The sequence below is a fragment of the Suncus etruscus genome, chromosome 10, assembly GCF_024139225.1.
Source record: "Suncus etruscus isolate mSunEtr1 chromosome 10, mSunEtr1.pri.cur, whole genome shotgun sequence".
NCBI lineage: Eukaryota > Metazoa > Chordata > Mammalia > Eulipotyphla > Soricidae > Suncus > Suncus etruscus.
The window spans coordinates 35,719,220-35,736,954 of NC_064857.1; the positions used below are offsets into that span (position 1 = coordinate 35,719,220).

General features: G+C 52.0%; 3 protein-coding genes across 5 annotated transcripts in view; all 3 read right to left on the minus strand.

Moving 5' to 3' along the window:
* Positions 1 to 2,207: 2,207 nt before the first annotated feature.
* S100A16 (S100 calcium binding protein A16) lies at positions 2,208 to 7,596 on the minus strand. 2 transcript variants are annotated; one of them, XM_049782363.1, is made up of 3 exons: positions 7,509 to 7,596; positions 3,087 to 3,262; positions 2,208 to 2,902 (listed from the first exon to the last, which is right to left on the minus strand). In XM_049782363.1, exons 2-3 carry the CDS (start codon positions 3,237 to 3,239, stop codon positions 2,744 to 2,746), a joined length of 312 nt encoding a protein of 103 aa, XP_049638320.1. In that variant the 5' UTR covers positions 3,240 to 3,262; positions 7,509 to 7,596; the 3' UTR covers positions 2,208 to 2,743. The 2 variants fall into 2 exon arrangements, with proteins under 2 accessions (XP_049638320.1, XP_049638321.1); XM_049782364.1 differs by lacking the exon at positions 7,509 to 7,596 and adding an exon at positions 4,006 to 4,110.
* A 1,422-nt stretch (positions 7,597 to 9,018) lies between these two features.
* S100A14 (S100 calcium binding protein A14) lies at positions 9,019 to 10,280 on the minus strand. The gene is made up of 3 exons (XM_049782362.1): positions 10,102 to 10,280; positions 9,592 to 9,738; positions 9,019 to 9,444 (listed from the first exon to the last, which is right to left on the minus strand). The coding sequence occupies exons 1-3, from the start codon at positions 10,129 to 10,131 to the stop codon at positions 9,307 to 9,309; spliced, it is 315 nt and encodes a 104-aa protein (XP_049638319.1). The 5' UTR covers positions 10,132 to 10,280; the 3' UTR covers positions 9,019 to 9,306.
* Positions 10,281 to 14,723: 4,443 nt separating this feature from the next.
* S100A13 (S100 calcium binding protein A13) overlaps positions 14,724 to 17,735 on the minus strand; it is a 15,938-nt gene continuing 12,926 nt past the window's right edge. For both annotated transcript variants that reach the window (XM_049782366.1, XM_049782365.1), the window contains exon 3: positions 14,724 to 14,938. In XM_049782366.1, the coding sequence (XP_049638323.1) occupies positions 14,795 to 14,938 (144 nt within the window). In that variant the 3' untranslated portion in view covers positions 14,724 to 14,794. The remainder of the gene's footprint in view (positions 14,939 to 17,735) is intronic.

Below are 17,735 nucleotides of genomic sequence, written 5' to 3' on the forward strand. Positions count from 1 at the left end.
CAGGAGTAACCCCTGAGAGTCAAATGGGTGTGGTCCAAAACCCCCCAAAAAATAAAAAAAAATTTTAATGGACCTCAAAAAGACACTAACCCACTTTCCTTGGTTCTTTGCAGCATGATAGCCAAAATGAAAAAGCAATACAAATGTTCATTGACATGTAAATAGATGTGACAAATATCTGTAATAGATTACTATTCAGTCTTGGAAAAGAAAGGAAATTCTGTCATATACGACAATAAGAATGAAATGAGGGGGCCCGGAGAGATAGCACAGTGGCGTTTGCCTTGCAAGCAGCCAATCCAGGACCTAAGGTGGTTGGTTCGAATCCCGGTGTCCCATATGGTCCCCCGTGCCTGCCAGGAGCCATTTCTGAGCAGACAGCCAGGAGTAATCCCTGAGCACTGCCGGGTGTGGCCCAAAAAAAAAAAAAAAAAGAATGAAATGAGGCAAATTAAACCAAGTGTAATAAGCCTATCCCAAAAATATAGATTCTGCAAAACTCCACTTATTAGCACTTATGAGTGTCTGCAGTCATCATATTCAAAGAAATGGCATTGAATGGTGGCTGTTGAGGACTAAAGGGAGGTACAGGGTTTTAATGTTGCAAGATGAAAAGTTCTAGATACCTACTGAACAACAGATGTGGATTATGTTTGGTGGATAATATTGTAACACTTAAAATTGTTGAGATAGGGGCCAGAGCACACTGGGTAGGGTATTTGCCTTGCATACAGCCAACCCAGCTTCGATCCCCAGCATCCCATGTGGTTCCCTGAGCCTGCCAGGAGTAATTCTGAGCACAGAGCCAGGAGTAATCCCTAAGCACCAGGTGTGAACCCCCCCCACCAAAATTGTTGAGGTAAATTTGTTCTATATTTTTATACATCTATTTCATTTATTATTGTTAAATATATGCATAAGGGGCAAAAAGATGGTACAGGAGGTCCTTGCTTTGCACATGGTCCATCCAAGTTCATTCCATGGCACCACATGAAATCCCCTGAACCCCACAAAGCAGGAACCTTGAGTACTACCAGTGTGACCCCATACAACCCTCCAAAAAAGGATAAACATACATAAGGACCATCTGAGGGGGGGGGGGGGAGGGAGAGATTGAATGCAGTCTTCACTGCTCAGTCAGTGGGCATGAGAGCACTCAAGGGCAAGCCCTCTGCACTGACTAGGTACTGGGAAAGAGATTGACAAGGAGACAAGGTGACAGAACTGCCTATACCACAGATTCTATTTGTGGAACACCAATTTTCAGGGGAGTCTCTGAAACAGATAGCAACCTCTCTAGGTCTTGAAAAATGCCCGTCCAGGAGTTGGAGAGACAGTATAGCGGGGAAGGTATTTACCTTGCACAAAGCTAACCCCACTTTGATCCTCAGCATTGCATATGGCCTCCCTAGCACCTCTAGAAATAATTGCTGAGTGCAATTATTATAACACCTGAGCATTGTCAGGTTTGGCTCAAAAAACAAAAACCAAAAACCAAAAAACAATTTTTTAAATAAAATCAAAACTCCTGCTCAGGAGCCAAAGCAATAATGTTACACTGAGTAAGGTGCTTGGGATTGCATGTAGCCAACCCTAATTCCATTCCCAGCATCCCAGGTGGTCTCTCAAGCACCTACAAGGAGTGATCCTTGATTGCAGAGGCAGGAATAAGTTCTAAGAACAATTTAGTGTGACCCAAAAGCAAAACAAGCAAACAAACAAAAAGAAAACCTGTCCAGCACACTCTAGTCCAGACTGCCTGCTCTGTTCTATTTCTCTGCTACCCTCAAGAACTGTGTGTGTATGAGGGGGTGGGGGGGTCATTTCCAGCCACTGTAGAGTGCCACTTCCCTCCCCCGCCCTATAGAACTGAATTCAAAACTTGACCACACCCTTGGGTTCTTGCACCCACCTCTAGATTCTATCCCCATTTCCTGTGTGTTAGTGACATCAGTGATAAATTTCCCAGTAGAACCTGAAACTGATCTGAAATTGACCTGAAATTGACCTGAAATTGACCTGGAATTGACAGAGGTCCTAGCCGGGGCTGTGACAGATTCCAAGAATGGTAAGGGGGAGCCCAAGATGGAGAAGGGAGCTGCAGGACCACAGCTAACAGCTCCAGCTTCCTTTGGGCTCTACCTGGAGAGGTTCTCTGTCATATGTCCCAGGTAGCCCAGAGCAAAAACCATCAAGGCAGGAGGAAGTTCCAAGGTGCAGAAAGGTTTAATGGACATCACAAGGAGACAAGGTGAGGGAAATACAAATTCCAAATCAAGCCTTTATGGGCATCCCTGGGCTGAGCAGGCGGGAGGGGCTCAACCCCCCTTAGCTCACTCCCACTTCAGAGGCATCTGGAGGGTAGTCCCTGAAGTCTTCTCCCAGGAGAGGCACAAGGTCTCCACTGCTGCACCTCAGCTGAGAGAACTGAAACAGCAAGCTGGTCCTGAGGTCAGAAGATTGCAATCAGACAGCGTTGGGGTCCAAGGGCTTAAGAAGGGAAGTCTCGGGAACCTCAAACAGCATTTTGATCTCACAAAGGGCATCTCAAGATTTGCTAGGTCAAAGAACTGAGGCCATCAGAGAGACACCCCTGGACAGAGACATTCACAAAGGGGCCCTGCTATCTCCCACCCTCTGGTCAGCAGCAGGGGGCAGGTGAGAGGGAGGAGGGAGGGGCAGGGGCAGGATGAAGCTGAGACTTGAGGACATGGGGTGGTGTCACGGACGGGCTTGGGGTCCCCTAGCTGCTGCTCTGCTGCTCCTGCTGGCGGATGAGATTGGCAATGGGGCAGGTAATGCCGCCTATCAAGGTCCAGTACTCGTCGAAATTGATGCGGCCATCATGGTTGGCGTCCAGGTTCTGGATGAGCTTGTCAGCCGCCTTCCTGTTCCCAGTGTCCTGCAGCGGAACTGGGTGTCAGCCATATGGAAAGCACCCGCCCCTCAGAGCCAGTTGGTAGAACCTCAGGAAAAGTGCCTGCGTGGCATCTGGGACTCCCGAAGGACAGGGCAGTGAGAAAAGAGACACCCCCCCCCCAAAGAGGATACAGCAATGGGGAGAGGAGCCCAGGAAGAAAACTGACCGTCAGCATGTGGTTGAGTTCTTTTTGAAGCATCTTCCGAAAGCTGCTCTTGCTGATCTTGTTCTTGACCAGACTATGCTTGGACACGTACTTGTAGAAGTTCTCCACCAGGACCACCACCGCCTTCTCCAGATCCGTGTAGCAGTCTGCCATCTCGCCTCCCACACCTGACCCTCCTGGGCACCAGAAGAAGGTCCAATGAGTCAGGAACCACAACCCAGACCTCTTCTTATACCCCTATTACTGGCTTCCTGCACACACACGCACACACATTCGCGTGAGCATGTGCGTGCTCACACATACATGTGGCATGCCCACACACTCAAAGACATGCATAAGCACACTCTTCCTAACAACCACATGCATGCACATACATTCACATGTGAACACACACACACACACACACACACACCACCAGGCCTCAGACCCTCAGGCAGGCTGGATCTCTACAGGCAGCGAGCTGCAGGGAGGGGGATCCAGGGTGGGCACGAAGTGCACCTGGAATGAGAACTATGTAGCTTCTCTAACTCAGATGCTCCCCAGTTCAACCGCCTCAACAGGTTTCTCCAGGCTCTCCCCAGCCCAGGGCACTGGGCCATCAAGGCTGTCTCTTGTGGGAAGTGAGGAGAGGAAGCTCCCTGGCCTACCCTGCCCTGCCCTGAGCAGGCACAGCCAGGCTAGGCTCCCCAGAATAAACCCCAGGAGCTGCGCCAAAGAACTCTGTTTCCTCCACCCAGGATTATAGGAGACCCCGGCGCAGGCCACAGAGTCTCCCTTCAACCGGCCCATCTCAGGCCGAGTCCGCCCTAATCTGGGACTGTGTCATTTGTACAGGCTACCAACCACACCTCACTCTCCTCCCTCACACCTACGCTGAAACATACAGCAACAGGTCCCAAAGACCCCACCACCCCATTACCTAAAGAGGAGTTGGGCTGGATTCTGTACCAGCTGGAGCTGGAGCAGGCAGCCGGAGGCCATGCATCACCCCCTCACCCCAGGACAAAAGACACTCACATTGCCCGAAACACAGCAGTCTGCTGAATAACAGGATATGAGGGGGGCAGGCGGATCTGTCTGTGAGCCCGCCCATGCCCAGAGCCCCCCCAAAGGAATCAAACAAATGAGACTCCCCTCCCGCCCTCAAGTCTAGGAATGAGAGGCCGGCGTCTGCCCATTGGGCCTGGCAAGGGAAGGTGGGCGCAGCCGACCAGCTACCATTCTGGCCTGAGTGACCCCTATGGTAGTGGGAAGGCGAGTTTGGGACCCCACCTAGCCACTTACTTGCTGCTCCCCTTCTTGTCATCCCATTCTCTGCCCTCTCCAGCACCTGCAGCTCCAGCCCAAACCCAAGTCCCCCTATAAGCTTCACCCTGCCCCCTGCCCTGAGTATCCCCAAGATACCCTGCCTTTGCCAACCAGCCAGCCTAGGTGCCTGGGTACTTGGTTTCGTCGCCTCAGATGCAGGGTTCACGGACAGTGTTTCTTCCAAAGCTGCTGTTGGGATATAAACCTGGCCCCACCCCACTCATCCGGCCTTCAAGGTCCAACTCCTCACTCCAGCGAGCAGCTGGTCAGTACTAGCCTGAAACCATCTCTCCCGGGCACCAAAGCCCCCTTTTAAGATTTTTGTACGTTTTGCAGTTTTTCTGAGAGGTTAAGAGCCCACCGAGGCCAGAATACAGGAAGGAAGAAGAGCTAGGAGGGAGAAGGGCCAGGCTGGGCTGCCCCAGCCATGATCGCCAGCAGACCACACCAAGAATGAATGGCTCAGTTGTAGTGACCTCAGGAGCAAAGGCCACAAAGGAGGTGACAGGATTCACCCCATGAGGGGTGTCTGCTGTCCCCAAGGAAATCAGCCAGCATTCTCAGGAATTCTGAAAGTGGGATCTACTTGAACTAGGATGACGCTAGGCTACAAGTGAAAGACCCAGAGAGGCGCTTCCACCACTCTGGACCTTGTTCCCTAAGAGGAGGTTTGATTTTGGTTTTTTTTGGTCTGTTTCTTTTATTTGTTTGTTGTTGTTTTGGACCACACCCAGTGGCACTCAGGCATTACTCTTGGTTCTGTACTCAGAAATCACTCCCGGCAGGCTCAGTGTACCATAGGGGATGCTGGGGACGAACCCAGGTTGGTCACAGGCAAGGCAAAAAGCCCTACCCATTCTGCATCACTCCAGCCTTGAGAGGGGTGAATTTTTACTTGCGGGGGGGGGGGGGTGAGGGAGTGGGGGGAGATGAAGCTGTTCTGCCTCTCTCATACTTCCCAACATCTGCCTTGGTGTTTGTTGTATTTTTTTTTTCTTCTTTTTTTCTGGCCCACAGCTTGGGCGATGCTTGGGATTTATTGCTGGTTCTGTGCTCAGGGATCACTCCTTGGTGGGACTCGGGGGACCTTGTCCCTTCAATGGAAGCCATAGCCACTAACCTGGCCTTGGGCAACTGAGCACTAACTACAAAGCACAGTGAGCTATCTGCTGTCAGGACCACCTTAGGATCCTCTCTCCCTCCACATCTCAGAGTCAGATAGAGAAGGCAGGAAAAAGAAGGCAATCTACCTGGTGTCTGGGCTTTTTCAGAGGCTGTTTTGAGAAAGGCAGGAGTTCAGTACCCTCCTCCTGGCCTCCCTACCTCCCTCCCTTCCCGGAAGCCAGGACCCCAATCTCTCACCAAGCTACCAGCCAGCCTTCCCTCCTCCCTCCCAGATCAGCAGGCGAGAACACACAGGTACCTTCATGGGAAACAGGGCTCCTCACCTGGAGCCTGCCCTCCCCACCTCCTCCCCAACTCTCCAGGGCTGACTCACCATTGAGCAATCAGAGGCCCCCACCCCCACCCCGCCCACCTCAGCCAGGCCTGCTGACATCCCCAAAAGCCAAATTGCCCTGACACCATGCCCTTGGGTCCCGGCCCCGCCCTCCCGCCCCCGTCCAACCACACCCTCCCGAGTTTCCAGCCCCCCATAGCACCCTCAAAACTCCACTTTCTTCTCCCTTCCATCCCCACTTCTGACTCAAATCGGACTCGAATCCAATGCCTAGAAGCCTAGAAACATCCCCCCCCCGTTATAGTAGCCCCTAAAGCATCAGTTCTGTCCTGCGTCCATTGAACTGGCCTTCATTAATTCCTTTCTCATTCATTCATTCTCCTTTATCCAGCAGCTTGCAGGGGCTGGGCAGGTGAATGGGACATTGAAATGAGTTTCTCCAGACACCACAGACCATTGGCCAGTTCCCAATTCACCCCAAGGTCCCTGGACTCCCACTCTGAATTCAACCTCTCACTCCCACAAGGTAGCTAGCCCCCACTGCATCTTTGGGAATGAACCATCAACCCCCTCTCATTGCAGCTTTTTTTGCTAAATGGACCTGGAGTACTGCTACTCATTTTGGCAAAAGAAATAGACGTTTAGGGACCAGAGAGATAGCACAGGAGGGGGTTTGCCTTGCACTGGGCCAATCCAGCATGGCCGTGGTTCGATTCCTAACACCCATAAGGTCCCCCAAGCCTGCTCCTGTCAGGAGCAATTTCTGAGCGAGCAGAGAGCCAGGAGTAATCCCAGAGCGCTGCCAGGTATGATCCCCCCAAAAAAGAAATAGGAGTTTAATGTGGATGGATGGACACACACACACACACACACACACACACACACACACACACACACACACACACACACCAGTCACCAGTCCCTGGCCTCCCCATCACCTCTTTCTTTGGCCAGGGACTGGGAGGGCTGAGCCCACTTTCCATCTCCAACAGATGGGGGTTCTCTCCCAGTCCCTGCCCTCACCCCAGTGGGGAAGCCTGGAGGGTGGCCAAGCAGAGTCAAGCCAGAACCTGCCTGGGCCCCCAAGTGAAGATGCAACTGTGGGGTTCAAGGGGCCTCTTCAGGTCCCTCCCCAGAAGCTGTTCCCTCAGTCTCTCTGTCTGGGAACCTAGAGTGCCCCGTGCTGCAAGAAGCCACCTAGGCCCAATCTCCCCCTCTCGGTGTCTTCAGAGTTCAGGGGTCCCCAGGGCAACTTCTAGTGCTCGTCCTCTCCCTCTCCCAGAGAAAGTGCCCTGTGCCCCCTTTACCTCCCCCACCACCGAGGTGTGGATCCTGGATTGCACACCACCCTGCCCTACAGCCCGCATTTGCCCTTTTGCGTTTGGGCAATTTGAACAGGCTGCTATGGGGAGCAGGGCGCGCTCCCTGGAGAGAAGCCCAGCCAGCTATGGGAGGCCTGGCAGAGGGTCTGGACCCCCTCCCCACCATGCAGAAAGACGCCACTCCAAAGCAGCACTGGGGAAAAGTTACAGTAAAGAAGCCCCTTTCAGCTACAGGGCCTCCTGGTAAGCCCCCACTGCCCCGTCTGGCCTCCCAAGCCCACATGAGTCCCTCCAGCAGCACAGACTTCAGGTTGAGGGGGCTGGGGTGCTCACCTGCCTCCTGGGCCACCTCCTTCCTCTCAGACAGGGCTGTATGGCCTGGCTCCGGCTCCGCAGCTCCCCCGCTCAGCCCAGCCAGGACTCCTCCCCACTGCACTCCCAGAATCTGTCCCACTCCCTCCCAGCCTGGCGAGCAGCTGGGGGTGTGACTGAACTCCCTCCCCTGGCCCTGGGGTTGCGCCCTGGTTAAAGGCACACACACCTTTTCTGGCCCCCACCGGAGGGAGTGGTGGAAACAGCCTGGCCCCCAGCCCCACCCGGCCAGCGGAACCGGAATCTGGGAGGAAAGACTTCACCTGCCTTCCCTGCCCTCCCGTGGAAGTCAGGCCCCAGCCCAAGGCCAGTGCACTTCGGGCCTGGACACTTCCTGACAGGGCAGTGCAGAATTCTGCCTACCTGGAGCTTTTGTTTTATCCCAGGCTAGGATCACTTACATAAAGCAACAATTCCTCCAAAAATGCCCCTCCATCCCTTCCCCCAAGATGGAAGGAAGCAGGGCACCCTCTCCTACCACACCCTTGGATCTCAGCTCCTAAGGCACCTTACTCATTGTTTCACCAGCCCTCCCAGACCAATTTTCTCAATCTCATAGGTATGTCCTATTTTATGAATATCCCATTTTATGAATGAGGAGGTAACACTTGGAATGGGCTCAGGCTCCAAAGTAAGGGCAGCAGGGGCTGGCACAGTGGTAGGGCATTTGCCTTGCATGTGCCAAACCCCGAATGGACCTGGGTTCGATTCCCGACATCCCATATGGTCTTCTGAGCGATTTCTGAGTGCAGAGCCAGGAGAAAACCCTGAGCATCGCTGGGTATGGCCCAAAAATAAAAATAAAATAAAATAAAAAAAGTAAGGGCAGCAAAGATGAAGTTTGGAAATGGGCAAACCCCCATTTGTCCACCACACTTCCATGCACAGGTGGAACAGAGAATAGTCTGGCTCTGGTCCTTTGTCCCCATCCGGGGAGATCCTTCTCCCAGCTCAGACTGACCCCCATTTCAGGACACCCACCTCAGTATCCTGGTACCACCTCTACCCAAACCATAGGAAAGGGGACCCCTATTCACCCCCCCCCCCAGTGGCAACCACTGAGTCCCAAAATTTCCCCTGCCACTGACTCTTCAAATTCCCTCAAGTCCTCACCCACAGGTAGTGGTGAGGGAGGATGGGGAGGGGGGAACAAGGCACTCTGCAATGAAGACAGCTTCCAGGAGAGGGATAGTGAACCCCTGAGGAGCCATCCAGGCATCAAAAAAAGGTCCCAACAAGAATGACACCACTCCCCAATGTAGTAGTCAGTCCCCCCTCAGTGTTCTGTGTCGCCCCAAAATACAAACAAAAGATACCATCTTTCACTTTTCCAATGTTTTATTAATCAAATGATACAAAACTACTATCATTCAGTAAATTCCCAGCACACAACCTCTCCCCAAAACCTTGACCCACCCGTTCAACTGCCCAAACCAAGGTGGAGCTGGCAGGACACTGGCAGTGGAGGCAAGGAAGACAGGGAGACCCCAAATTGGAGAGGGGAAGAGATACAGATGCAGGACTTAGTCACCCTTTTTTAGCACCAAATATCCTGCTCTGTGCCCCAGCCCTTCCCCGTTCATTTCCCACAGCTCCTCTCTGTCTGCCCCCCTCCCAAATCACTGGGCCCTTCTACCCACCATCTTCATCCCTCCACTTCCCTCCAGGCCCCCACCCTGCCGTGCAGAGGGGAGGCAGTGCGGGCTGGGAGCAGAGCAAAGAGAGTGGAGATCCCCCTGGAGAATCCCGGAGCAGGCGCTCAGCTGCCCCGGACGGGACTCTCCATCTTCACGCTCTTGGCTGCTTCTCCGATCAGCTCCCAGAAGCTTCCGAATTCCAGCTTGGAGTCGTTACAGCTGCCCAGGCTGGCAATTTTCTCCTCCAACCCGCAGTTACTCTGAGGGAAGGAAAACCCGAGCTCAGCCAGGAAACCGAAGTGGGGGAGCGCCTTCCCAGCCATCCTGCCCCATGGGCCCAGAGTCAGCCATGTGGGCACTTAAGGGGAAGTCAGGATGTTGGGGGAGATGGGCAGGATCCCCAGTACCGGCATGAGGTGGGGCAGCTGCTGGGTGACCAGATCCCTTAGCTCGGTGGAGGTCAGTGTCTGCTTCCCACCCTCCACTGAGTACTGGTGGAAGTTCTTGATGAGGGTCTCAATGGCCTTCTCCACGTCGCTGAATTCCTGGGCGTCCTGAGGGCCAGAGACAGCAGTGCCCAAGTCAGGGAGGCACCCCACCCCCAGCAACCACCTCGCCCAAGCAAGCCAGCGTCACCTGCAACTGGAAGGCACAAGGGCCCTCCCACTCTGGGGCCTGCACCCAGCACCCCTCACCCCCCTGGCTCCTGCCCAGAGCGGCAGGTTGAGCAAACCCCCACACACACCTCCAGTCCCCAGGCCAGGCAGGTCCCAGCATGAAGCCCAGGGATCTCTTCCCATGAGGGCATTGCTGGTGTGGGCAAGGGGGTGGGGGTGCAGTCCCACCAGTGTCAAGGAAAGAGGAGCATTCAGTGGGGATCAGACCCTCTAGGCCAGGAAAAGGGTGCAGGTGCCCACCTCGGCGTTGGCTGAATGGCACTGTCCCATGGCTGGCTGGTGGCAGATGTTGCTGGTGGCGGTGTGTGATGAGTTCTGTCCTGTGGCTACTGCTGGCCCCTGAGCAGCTGACAGCTCATGATCTGTGCAAGAGCAGGCAGGAAGCTGAGCGCTGAGACTCACCTCGACCTGTGGCCTCCGCCTTCTCTCCTGTTCCACACACATATACACACACATTCAATCACTCACTCACAGAAACACACAACATAATCACACACCCCAGGACCTGGGCCCTGGCAGGTGGGGATGTGTGCTAGGTAGGGCCTCCAGTGTGGGTGACAAGCCCCAGTCTCCTTCCTTACCTGCTGGCAAGCTGCAGACTGACCAGAATGGGAGGAGCTGGCCTACCTGAGCTCAGCTCTTATACCTGGGGGAAGGGCGGGGTGAAGGGGCTGGGCCTCACCCCCAAAGCACCCAGGCTATTGCAGCCCAGGGCAGTGAGCCAGTTGTGTGCGCCCCACCCTCCTCTGGCCTGAGCCCGCCCCCAGGATGGAGCCTTGGAGAGCCCACCCTAGGAGGACAGAAGACCTTGGCTGGGGTGCCCCAGAGGGTAGGATGGGGGACTGCTTACTGCTTGAAACCCATGGACTAAGCCCAGAGGTGGGAGGGCCTGGAGGAATTTTAGGGCACTCGGAAGCAGAGGAGGTAAAGGAGCAAGAATTAGTCACCACCAAGAGGGTGGGAAGAGGCTTCTCTAAGCAGAATTACTGCAACCAAAGGAAAGAGGGGGGAGCCCCCCCCCCCGGTGCCCAGTGCTTAGAACACTGGCACATGTGCACACACATTCAAACATTCACACACACACACACACACACACACACACACACACACACACAAATGCTATCACACTCTCCCTTGCCAGAAGCCCCTCCCCTCCAGGCACAGCTGAGTAGGCAAAGAGATGGGAGGGTGAAGAGAGTGTGGGGCCCGGAGAGATAGCACAGCGGCATTTGCCTTGCAAGCAGCCAATCTAGGATCAAAGGTGGTTGGTTCGAATCCCGGTGTCCCATATGGTCCCCCGTGCCTGCCAGGAGCTATTTCTGAGCGGACAGCCAGGAGTAACCCCTGAGCACCGCCGGGTGTGACCCAAAAACCAAAAAAAAAAAAAAAAGAGAGAGAGAGAGAGAGTGGAGAGGAGAGAGCCCCAGCACCTCCACCCCACCCCAGTCCCATCTCAGGGGTGCGGGTGGAGAATCAGGGGTTGGACCAGGGGGTGCACGGAAGTTACTGTGGGTCAGGAAGAGGGTAGGAGACTCAAGGGCCTAGTGGTACCCAGCTGCCCCACATCCTTCCAGGCTCCCCTTAGCTTAGGGGGCCTCCATAGGAAACCACAGGTGCCTCAACAAAGACTTTTGGAGGAAGTCTCAGGAGCTTCCTTCCGGTCTGGGAAGGTCTCACTGGCTGCAGCTTCCAGTCTGGTCTCGCTCCAGGGAGCCCCAGTGGAAAAGCGCCTGCAAAAAGTCCCAGTGTTCCCTCTAGGAACACTCCAGGGTGTGTGCTGGGGACCCACTTTGGTCCAGCCTGGTTGCACTGAGTGTCGCTGTGCTGCCCCGCCCCTGCGTCCTCTGCTGGTCGCCACTGCAACTTCGTGCCCTCACCAGGCAGGTCTGGGATCACCTCCACCTACTTCTGCATCCTGCAGCCTCAGCCCTCACTCACCCCAGGGCACCACCGAAGTGGGGGTGGGAGAACATCCAAGGACTCATTCGAGAGCAGCTCAGTGTTAACAGATTAATTATTGAGTCCTGGATGGTGATGGAGTTCACAAAGGCTCTAGAATTTTAGCCCAGACCCCTCTGTTCTTTTCTTTTCTTTTTTTTTTTTTTTATTTGAGGGAGGAGGTTTGTGTCACACCCAGCAGTGCTCAGGGGTTACTCCTGGCTCTGTACACAGAAATCGCCCCTGGCAGGCTCAGGAACCATATGGGATGCTGGAAATTGAACTGGGGTCCATCCTGTGTTGGCCACATGCAAGGCAAACACCCTACTCTTTATGACTGATCTCACCTCTCTCTACAATTTCTCACTATTAATATAGGATATTTAGAGGGGAGGGGAGGGCCACACCCAGCAGTGCTCAGGGCTTACTTCTGGCTCTGAGCTCAGGGATCATTCCTGGTGAACTAAGAGAACTATATGGGGAAACTGAGATCAAACCTGGATCAGTTTTTTTTACAAGCATCACACCCACCATACCGTGTCTCCAGCCCCTTAGTTCAGGCTTTATAAAGAGTAGCTACTAGGCCCAAGAAATTGAAAGGTACAAAGTGGAGAGGGCATTTGCCTTGCATGTAGTAGACTTTCCCAATACCACATAAGGTTCCTCATGTCCTGCCCTACAGGAGTGACCCCTGAACACAGAACAAGGACTAAGCCAAACACCTCTGGGTGTGCCATACATAACCTACCATGGGGCCAGGGATGTGACCCAGCAATAGAGAACTTGTCTTGAATTCCAAAGACTTAGAGCTAAAGAATTGCATGCAGGGGGCCCCTGGTTCAATTCCTATACCTCCTGGTCCCCAAGTATAGCACCTGTCACTTTCAAGTATGGTCCATGTCAACCAAAAAAAAAAAAGTTCTCTACTTTTGAGGGATATAGTTGAAGTAGTAGAAAATGTGTACTGCATGTGTGAAATTCTAGGCTTGATTCTTACCCCCACACAACCCTAGAGCACCATTTAATGTGGGTTTCACAGCAGCAACAACCACCAAAATAAGAGAAATTATCTCTGGCCAGGGATGGGGCTCAGAAGTGATATATTTGATTCCAATCCCCAGCACCACACACACACATACTTTCACATACCACATACAAAAACACATTTACATCCCAGCACATATTACCCATACACACCACACACCTAAAAAAAAACATTGGTGAGGGGGCCAGAGAGATAGCATGGTGGTAAGGTGTTTGCCTTGCGTGCAGAAGGTCGGTGGTTCTAATCCCGGCATCCCATATGGTCCCCTGAGCCTGTCAGAAGCAATTTCTGAGCATAGAGCCAGGAGTAACCTCTGAACACTGCCGAGTGTGACCCAAAAAAACAAAACAATGGGGCCGGGAAGGTGGCGCTAGAGGTAAGGTGTCTGCCTTGCAAGTGCTAGCATAGGACGGACCTCGGTTCGATCCCCCGGTGTCCCATATGGTCCCCCCAGGCCAGGGGCGATTTCTGAGCGCATAGTCAGGAGTAACCCCTGAGCATCAAACGGGTGTGGCCCAAAAACCAAAACCAAAACAAAACAAAACAAAAACATAGGTGAGGGCCGGAGTAATAGCACAGGAGTAGAATGTTTGCCTTGCACCTGGCTGACCTGGGACAGACCCAGGTTCAATCCCCATTATCCTATATGGTCCCTCAGTCTGCCAGGAGCAATTTCTGAGCACATAGCAGGAGTAACCCCTGAGTGCCACCAGATGTGGCCCAAAAACCAAAAACCAGAGAAAAACAAAACAAAACAAAACAAAAAAACCCATAGGTGAAATGCTTACAATGGGCCCAAAGAGATAGCACAAAGGATAAGGCACTTGCCTTACATATAACATATAACCTGTTTGATCTCTGGAATCATCTAGGGGCCCCCAGTCCCACCAGGAATAGCCCAGAGTAGCATCAAGTATGGTCCAACCCCTCCCCACCACAAAAACAATTTTTTGTTTTTGTTTTTGGGCCACACCCATTTGACGCTCAGGGGTTACTCCTGGCTTTGTGCTCAGAAGTTGCTCCTGGCTTGGGGAACCATATGGGACACCGGAGGATCGAACCATAGTCCTTCCTACGCTAGCTCTTGCAAGGCAGCAACCTTACCTCTAGCGCCACCTCTCCGGCCCCCCCAAAAAAACGATTTTTTTAATGTGTTTGTTTTATTTTGGTTTTTTGGACAACACCCAGTGTGCTCAGGGGTTACTTCTAGATCTGCACTCAGAAATTGCTCCTCGCAGGCTAAGAAGACCATATGGGATGCCGGAGCTCAAACCTGGGTTGGTCCCGTATAGGCTACATGCAAGGCAAGAGCCATACCCGCCATGCTATAGCTCCAACCCCCCCAAAAAAAATTTTTGATTTTGCCTTTGGGCCACACCCAGCAGTGCTCAGGGGTTAGTCCTGGCTCTATACTCAGGAATCACTTCTGGTGGTGCTTAGGGAAACATATCGAGATGCCAGGATTGAACCCTAGTTAGCTGCACACAAGATAAATGCCGTATCTGATGTACTATCACTTTGGCTTCAATTAAAATTAATTTTTAATTTTATTTTTATATAATCTCTGTGAAATTACAAAGTTATTCATTTTAAAAGAAACTAGAAGCCATGACCACAACTTGGAGTCCTGGAGGCAGCTGGTGGCTATGAGCCACATCCTCTCCCCCAGAGACCATCCCTATCTTTCATAGTCATTCATCAATTACTTATGTGTCGAGCACTTGCCCTGTGCAAGACCCTGTGCCAGCTGCAGGATGAATAACACTGTCTTGGTCTTCTAACTCAACTCAGAGCAGAGTATTTCCCACCCTTTAAAGAAAAAAAGAAGAAAGAAATAACCAGGGTCTAAAGAGGAACATCTGTGTTTCAGAAAGGACACTTTATTGAGAAGTGGGGCTCCACCTGTCCCCACCCATCCCTGCCCTGCCCACCCCATCCCCGCCTGTGGTTTTACTTCTTCCGGATCTCCTGGGCCTTCTCCTTCCGGATCTCCTTAGCCAACTCCCCAATCAGTCTCCAGTACTCATGGAACTTGAGCTCCGAGTCCTGGTTCACATCCAAGCTCTTCATCTTCTCCTCCAAGGAACCCACATCCTGAGGAAATATGGAAAATGAGGACTTCTGAATCAGAAAGGAGGGAAGACTCACCAGCCCCCTAACCTCAGAAAGTACCAGGCTCAAACCACATCTACCACATACTGTGAAATAAAGGAGGCTATAAGAAGGATCTCTGTCTCCAGAGGACTTGTTGACAGATAAGCAGGCCAACCCAATCTTGGGGGATGGAGGATGGGTTGGACTATACCCCATAATGCTCAGAGCATACTCTGGCTCTGTACTCAGGGTCATTTTCAGGGACTGCATATGGTCATGAGATGCCAACTGGCAGTGCTGACAATATGCAAAGTAAATGCTTCAGCCCCTGAACTATCTTTCTAGGTCCCAAAATTTGATTTGGTGGGGCCGGAGAGATAGCATGGAGGTAAGGCGTTTGCCTTGCATACAGAAGGTCGGTGGTTCGAATCCCGGCATCCCACATGATCCCTGGAGCCTTCCAGGAGCGATTTCTGAACATAGAGCCAGGAGGAACCCCTGAGTGCTGCTGGGTGTGACCCAAAAAAAATTTTTGATTTGGTTTGTGTTTTGTTTGGGAAGCCAGCCCTGGCAGTGCTCTGGGGTTACAATGGTTCTGTCCCCAGAATCACCTCTGGTGGGGATCAGGGGTCCATGTAAGAGTCTAGGGATTGAATCCAGGTCAATTGCATGCAAGGTAAGCATCCTGCCCAGTGTTATTTCTTCAGCCCCAGATTTTGATTTTTTGATTTTTTTTTTTTTTTGTGGTTTTGGGTCACACCCGGCAGTGCTCAGGAGTTATTCCTGGCTCCAGGCTCAGAAATTGCTCCTGGCAGGCACGGGGGACCATGCGGGACACCGGGATTCGAACCGATGACCTCCTGCATTAAAGGCAAATGCCTTACCTCCATGCTATCTCTCTGGCCCTTTTTTTTTTTTTTTTTTTTTTTTTTTTTTGCTTGTTGGGCCACACCCGGTGACGCTCAGGAGTTACTTCTGGCTATGCATTAAGAAATTCCTGGGGGGCCTGGAGAAATAGCACAGTGGTGTTTGCCTTGCAAGCAGCTGATCCAGGACCTAAGGTGGTTGGTTCGAATCCTGGTGTCCCATATGGTCCCCCAAGCCTGCCAGGAGCTATTTCTGAGCTAACAGCCAGCAGTAACCCCTGAGCACCGCCAGGTGTGGCCCAAAAACCAAAAAAAAAAAAAAAGAAAGAAATTCCTGGGGCCAGCGAGGTGGCGCTAGAGGTAAGGTGTGTGCCTTGCAAGCACTAGCCAAGGAAGGACCGAGGTTCGATCCCCCGGCATCCCATATGGTCCCCCCAAGCCAGGGGCAATTTCTGAGCGCTTAGCCAGGAGTAACCCCTGAGCAAACGGGTGTGGCCCGAAAAATCAAAAAAAAAAAAAAAAAAAAAGAAGAAGAAGAAGAAATCATTCCTGGCTCGGGGGACCATATGGGAAGCCAGGGGGATCGAACCGCAGTCTGTCCCAGGTTAGTATGTGCAAGGCAAAGGCCTTACTGCTTGCACCACTGCTCCAGCCCCCCAGATTTTGATTATTAAACAACATAATTAATAGAACTTTATACTCAAAATTTAACCCAGAGTCTCACATATGGAAGATATATGCTTTGCCACAAGCAAACATTTGGATGAGGGAAGAAATGACTCACCAAATCCACAGATGGTCCAAAGAGTCATTAACAGAAGAGCTGAACATAACTTTAAAAATAATCATGCCAGGGACTGGAGCTAAAGCACAGCGGTGGGGCGTTTGCCTTGCATGCAGCCAACCCGGGGCAGACCCGGGTTCGGTTCCCGGTATCCCATATGGTCCCTTGAGCCAGCCAGGAACGATTTCTGAGCGTAGAGCCAGGAGTAACTCCTGTACGCCGCCGGGTGTGACCCAACCCTGGTTCCCCCCCTTAAAAAGAAAAAATAATCATGCCAACTGGGTAGCAGAGTGGCACAGCGGAAGCATGCTGGGCCCATAACCCAGAGGTTGATGGATCAAAACATCCTCTGCTATCAAGACATTTTTCCGTAGAGATAGCACAGCATTAGGATGTTTTGCCTTGCATGCGGCTGACCCAGGATAGACCTGGGTTCCATTCCTGGTCCCCCGAGCCAGGAGCAATTTCTGAGCACATAGCCAGAAGTACCCCTGAGCATCACAGGGTGTGTGTGGCTCAAAAACAAACCGAAAAAATTGTGCTTAATTGTAAACTACTGTAAACACTGCCAAAGATACAGAGTGTGACATTATATTAGGATGAGGGGAAAAACATAAAATAAGTCCAGAGAAAGAATAAAATATATTAAGCAACATAAAAAGAAGGGGCAACTACACCTCTTATTATATTAGCAATTATGTAATTGTACACCTAAGAAGAAAGCAAGAGTGATAATGGCTGATATTTCAACAAGTGTAAGCACTTAATAGTGCTGAGTGTTCAAATATTATGCTAAACTTAGTGCATGTTTTTCATCATTTAATCTTCGGGACCGGTTAGAATTAAAAGCTCCAGGAGCACAGGGACTTTGTCTACCTGATTCCCCCCAGGAACTTAAAGCCTCATACAAAGCAGGACGCTACCTGGTCCATAGGACCAGTGAATTCTAACAGAATAAATTCATGACCTGTTAGTGAGGAAAGTGTCTCCCTTCCCTGAGGAAGGAGTTTCTATGAACCCATCTCATGGCTGAGAAGTAATAACTCAAGATAGAACAGTGGGCAGAGCACTTGCCTTGTATGTGGCTGAGCTGGGTTCAGTCCCTAGCACCCCATTTGACCCCCCAAGTCCCTCTGAAAGTGATCCT

Coding starts and splice junctions, on each gene's coding strand:
- S100A16 (XM_049782363.1), bottom strand. CDS start 3,239: ATGGCAGACTGCTACACGGATCTGGAGAAGGCGGTGGTGGTCCTGGTG. Junction 2,903..3,086: donor AACTCAACCACATGCTGACG/GTCAGTTTTCTT, acceptor GTTCCGCTGCAG/GACACTGGGAACAGGAAGGC.
- S100A14 (XM_049782362.1), bottom strand. CDS start 10,131: ATGGGACAGTGCCATTCAGCCAACGCCGAG. Junction 9,739..10,101: donor GCCATTCAGCCAACGCCGAG/GTGGGCACCTGC, acceptor TCTGGCCCTCAG/GACGCCCAGGAATTCAGCGA. Junction 9,445..9,591: donor AGCTGCCCCACCTCATGCCG/GTACTGGGGATC, acceptor TCCTTCCCTCAG/AGTAACTGCGGGTTGGAGGA.